This window comes from Seriola lalandi, unplaced genomic scaffold (genome assembly GCF_002814215.2).
Source record: "Seriola lalandi dorsalis isolate HSWRI2012SDOR001 ecotype SW California unplaced genomic scaffold, Sedor1 jcf7180002054280, whole genome shotgun sequence".
NCBI classification, from domain to species: Eukaryota; Metazoa; Chordata; class Actinopteri; order Carangiformes; family Carangidae; genus Seriola; species Seriola lalandi.
In genome coordinates this window covers 121,442-127,441 of record NW_019524833.1, presented here as the reverse complement: position 1 = coordinate 127,441, position 6,000 = coordinate 121,442, and the positions used below count along the sequence as shown (strand labels likewise).

General features: G+C 40.2%; 1 protein-coding gene across 1 annotated transcript in view; it reads left to right on the top strand.

The window, feature by feature from the left end:
* Nucleotides 1-6,000, top strand: part of fam135b (family with sequence similarity 135 member B) — a 43,762-nt gene that overhangs the window by 15,892 nt on the left and 21,870 nt on the right. The window contains exon 4 of the mRNA XM_023405598.2: nucleotides 4,191-4,330. Within this exon, the coding sequence (XP_023261366.1) occupies nucleotides 4,191-4,330 (140 nt within the window). The remainder of the gene's footprint in view (nucleotides 1-4,190; nucleotides 4,331-6,000) is intronic.

Here is a 6,000-nt window from a genome sequence, read left to right as displayed (position 1 = left end):
TAGCTTAGCATAAAACCTAGCATGAAACAGCTAGCCTGGCTCTGTGCAAAGTGGAAAAAATATTTGCCTTTACGTGGCACCACATATTGAAAAGCTGACATTATGTCTTTTGTTGAACCCATAAATAGAAATTTAAAAGTGATATTTTTTCAGTTCTCTGAGGTGTTGACTATTTCTTGGTGAACAACAGCTGGATGGTGTGACGCTACATACGCTATACGCCATGCCGCACCATAGCTGCACTACAGTTTTTTTTTATGTCTGTTTATTATCTACAAGTTAAATAAATCAACCAAAAACAAAAATGAAATACATCTTAAAATAGTCGGCTTTATAGGTGTTAGTGGACATATTTTTTCACATTGTACAGAGCAAAGCTACTTGTTTCCTCCTCCTTGAACTCTTTATCTTCCAATCTGACACACGGAGGGAAGGAAATCCAATAAGCTTTTCCAAAAATGCTGAACCGTTCCTTAAAGATTTATGCATATCAACCTGGGTAAATTGTCACTTTATTAGCTGTCTCTTATACACATCTAAAATACAAGTTAAATAAATCAACCAAAAACAAAAATGAAATACATCTTAAAATAGTCGGCTTTATAGGTGTTAGTGGACATATTTTTTCACATTGTACAGAGCAAAGCTACTTGTTTCCTCCTCCTTGAACTCTTTATCTTCCAATCTGACACACGGAGGGAAGGAAATCCAATAAGCTTTTCCAAAAATGCTGAACCTTTCCTTAAAGATTTATGCATATCAACCTGGGTAAATTGTCACTTTATTAGATTCACCTTGCATGATCTTTCTTTTCGTAGCTGCTCTAACGCTCTGTAGCCGATCTATATAATCCACCGACTGCAATCTTATATTTTACTAGGCATATGTGTCAAATAAGGAACACTGCAGCAACGAACATTACAGTGAGGATCATATCCATATTGTAATTGGAAGGCTGCGGCCCTCCCCTCCTCCCCTCTGCTCCCCTCCCCTCCCCCTTTGCAGCTCTTTCCACAAGGTCGTCTATTAAGCCTGTACACCTCACGCGCTGAATCCTGAGCATAAATGCACCAGCCAGCGCTCCGAGCAGCGACAGGAAATACATTCATCATACACTGACACAGGAAATAATCCCTTACTGTGTTCTCTGTGGAAGTGTATGCTTGACATTTCAATTGTCTGTGCCCTTCAGACAAATGAATTGTGTGTGAAGGATCGTGCCACACACTCAACCGAAGCATTTAATGACTGTGATTCACGCACAATAACATGGTGAGTTTCAAGACTGAATGTTAACGAGCAGAATTGGATTTTCCGTTTACGGTGGGTCCAACTGCGCGGACGAAGATACTCCCTCGTATTGGTATCATGAAGAATAACTCGTAACTGCGTAGAGAGTTTCGTGTGTTTAACTGATAGGGAGTGACTAGCACACACTTACACCCACACACACACACACACACACACACACACACACACACACCAGATGTAGAGCACCAGAGGCTGAAAAGCAGATTATTTCCAGCACAGACTTACTGTGGCTAAAGCTTAAGGGCATTTCAGCAGGTTTTAATGTGCAGGATGTGATAACGCCCCAACACCTGTGAGAACTGCAGTATACCAAAATGTACGAACAGAGCGGGTTTGATGTGTTTCTCTTGGTTTAACACACTATAAACATGAATGGAAGCAGTAAAATCTATGTTAATCACATTTATATCCAACAAGAACAGCATGGAAATACTATTGAACATTGCAGTTTTAAACATACTTTGGTGTCGGGCAAATGAAGTAAACCTTTCTGCAAACTGTAGTTTACTCTGACATTTATTGAAGGCCATTTCTGCCAGGAGAAGAAAATAGATTAAATCTATCTGTGAAGATTCTCATTTAATTGAATTTAAATTATTATAATTGATTGTGAGTATTTGTTTTCATAATTGTTGTCCTGCATGATATTTAAAATATATAGTGTTAATGCATGTGCAGCTGTACTCACTCTAAATTCTTTCTAAAGCAAGTGACATAATCAGCATGATGTCAGAAAACCATGAGATACTAAGATAAAATATGAGTTAGTAAGTCTTGTCTTTTGACTTGTCTCATTTTTTGAAAACTTATCCTATGACTATGACTCACAGTTGTGACTAGTATCTTATAATTAAAATTTTTTGATCATTAGTATTTTTATTTTCATGATTTTTTATTTTATTTTCAGCACTGGCAGATGTCTTCCAAAGGTATTAAAGTGACACTATGCAATTTTCGATAGAAGAAATAACACATCTCTCCTTATATACTTCATAGGTACAATTAATAAGTAATAAAACCATCTTTGGTCATTTAAATGCAGTCAGTAGTTTCGCTGCTATAGTGTTACTTGGTCTGGGGTGACCTGTAGCTTATATTGACTAAATAGATAAATAAAACTTTAATTAGACAGATACAGACACAGATTACTGTGAAGCAGGACTATTAGCTACTTGTACGACTTGTAGCCACAGTGGCTGATGTCCAGCAAATGTTTAGAATCTCGCTTTGATTAAAACACGGAAAAACATGAGAGAACAGTATTAGGTATACGTCACAATACACCAATGAAATTCAATGCAACTCAAGTGTAAACTACAACAATAACAATTTCTGTCTCAACTCAACTCTTAACTTTAAAAGTATAGTAATAGTAGGCCCTTTGTGTGCAGGCTGTTGTATTGGGTTGTATTACATTGTATATTGTACAGGTGTTGCTGTCTTTGCGTTCCTCTTGTATGCAAGCAGTTCAGCTATCAATGTCAAAGCGGAGAGCTCAGCAAAGCAGCTTTGTTATCAATCTCTTATCACTTCCGCTCCCCTGGCACATGGTGTAATGTTTAATCGATGCAGTAAAACAAACAGGCATTCAAAACCAGTACAGTATTGTGTGAGTGTGGGGGAAAAAATGGCGGGGGCAACTGCAGCTATAGTTAATTGATTTTGTGACTTTGGCCGCACAGCACATGAGAGAGGGCATGGGAGCACCTGGGCGAGGTTTGAACTCCCTCACAGGTCAAACACACACACAATCATTTATGATAATTCTTCTGAACACTTCAGAGTCTTGAACCTAAACTTTCTTTAGCCACTGGACAGAAACCCAGATGAATACAGGGAAAACAGAAAGTTACACGAGGGCTGAGGGGTCAGGGCTAACACCGAGCCACCGCTCTGTCCACATACAGTACATCTCCGGAGGGATTACGCCGTCTCTGTCACATATCCACCAAGTATTTGACAACAGTCAGGCTCCCACACATCCCACGTCATCCTGGCTGGGGCTGCTTGATGCTGCAAGTAGTGACAGCATTATCAGGGGGAGGCCTGTGGAGGGAAAGAGAGTAAGAATGAGACAGAAAAGAGCACAACCTCAGCAGGGGATTTCAAAGACCTCTCACAGCTCCCAGCTGGACAGCAGCTCTGCCTCAATGACTGCAGTCCTGCCAGGGAGAATGCGCTAGTAGCAAAGAGTACACACCGCACACAAAAGAGCTGGAACATGGGAGACGGTGGAAAATCGAAAACACCACAACTGTGGGTACACATAGTTTTGATGCATAAATGTGTTCAGCACATAAAAATCCATTTTTTTCAACTTCTTGCTGTGTGCAGATTTAGAAGCACTCCTGACCACAGATACCAATGAAGCTCTTGCTATGATATCTTCCTCCATTTTGGGCACTCCGTCCCCGTAAGAGGTCGGTACTGTCGAGACGGCTTGCTATTGGTCGAGGGTGCTTGTGGGTCAAAGTTCACCAAAGCTGAACTCAACTCAGGCGTTTTGCCCCCAGGAGTGAATCCACTAACTGTGATGATTCCACCACAAAACTTTAAATGTGAAGCTACAACCGGCAGTTGTTAGCTTAGCTTAGCATAAATACTGGACGCAGGGGGAACAGCTACCCGGCTGTATTCAAATATGGGTATATCTGAGCACATAATGAAAATATTAGGTGTGATGCGTTTGCCAAATTAGTTCTGGTTATGATGATCGGTGTATTTCTGAGACAACTCCAATATTCATGTTGGCGTAAAATCTCAGCATGGCGTGACATTTATGCAACATTACATAAAATCTGTGTGACATTATGACTGCGGTGATACTGCTGTGGCATTGAGCTGATAGTCACTGTGCACGCTGTTGTGTCCCAACTCAGGCGAGTGCAGCTTCAGCTCCGCGGGGATCTACGACGGCACCGTGTTCAGCCGGATATTTCAGATCCTTTACAGAAATGAGGAGATTGTGGTGAACGACTGTATGATCTTCAAAGTCCACCTGCTATTGGACGGAGAAAGGGTGAGTCATGCTGGTGACATTTTCTGTACACACACACACTTCCTGTTAAGGCTTTAAAAAAAGAAAGAAGAGAGAATAGGGAATGCCATATGGTTCGTTGCATTTTATCAGTAGCTGCTGTAAAATGCATGACGAATAATTACAGTGAAAACAGCTGTATTACAGTTTTGTGCCATAGCTGCAGCTTGTGTCTTTACAACATATTAATGGCCATTAATGAATGCATTTTATCTTCTCTTCCCTCCTATACATTTCCCCACTCTTACCATAACACAGAGCTTTAAGCCAGTTAATTAGAGCAGATACTGTATCTAACATAACAAGTGAAGAAGTAATATCAATATTCTGAATAATGAAAAAGTAATACTTGCTCTGTCATGTTGTTAGTAGACTTTAACTATTGTTGGCTAGCTGAATCTGTCGCTACACATATAGCAGCTGCTAACTTTGTTTCTCCAAAGCAGCTAGTGATAAATTCAGGGGACCTTATTGGTAACGTTAACATGCTAACTCTGAAAGTACTATCAACAAATATATATGTGTATATGCTGATTCCTAAACTCTTAAGCAATGCTTAACGTGTTTGTAAGCCTTGACTAACGTATCTCAGCAACAACTGATGCTGTACGTTGTTTTAGCGCTAAATAGTAAAGGTTAACATGCCAAAATGCTAACTGAAGACAGTGAACATGCTAAATATTATACCTGCTAAACATCATCCTGCTAGCATTGTCACAGTGATCATGTTAGCATGTTGATGTAACAAATTTGCCTCATATCTAGACCAAAAAAAAGTATTTGCTGGGCTCACTATCAGCATGCAGATGATGCTGACGGGTTTGTAACAAAAACACTGTCTACTGCTGCTGTTTACTGCTAATATTGTTAATATTGTAGCTGAGGTGGCGCTAAGTGCTAAATGCTACGCCTACCAAGGAGAAACACACAGCACAGGACCCCTGTTTTTTTTTTTTGTTTGGTTTTGGTTTTGTTTTTTTAGACTTTGCTGTGACCCCTAAAAATGAAGCTACTTGTGAAGGGTTTATTTACACACAGGCCGTCACAGATTTCTCATGTTGTATATTTAATTTGTTAGTGGTCTGTAAAATACACCGTAGCAAGAAAAAGAAACTGAAAACAAAAAACAAAACAAAACAAAAGAGAAAAAAATCAAAGAATATTACACAGCACCTTTTAAAAACAAACTTTAAAAAGTGCTTTGACGATAAAGCAAAAGCGATATCAGACAAGAGCCAATCTCCGGATTTCTCCTGTTAATCATTATGCACCCCCTCAGATTTAGCTTTCAAGCTTCTGGAGGAGGTATGGAGTCGGATCCCCGCACTGGGAACAATTGATTGCTGTGTTTCACAGACACACCATGGCCCCTCCCCTCATCAAAGTGCAGAAACTGAAGTAAATATAGGCATAAACAGATTGATCATCAGTGGTGGAGAACACAGGCTTTAAAGACTCTCGAGGTAAGATAGCCATCATCAGTTGCCAGTCCATGGGACAAACATCTGCCCAGGGTCCTGTCCTTCTCTTTGGGTCCCTACTTGCAAGATGTTTGTGATACCCCGGACACCAGGTTACGAAAAGGTGGTGAAATGATGCGCTGGAGTTTGAGCCCTGAAATTCCACAGAATGGCAAATTTCCCCTGTGGTAA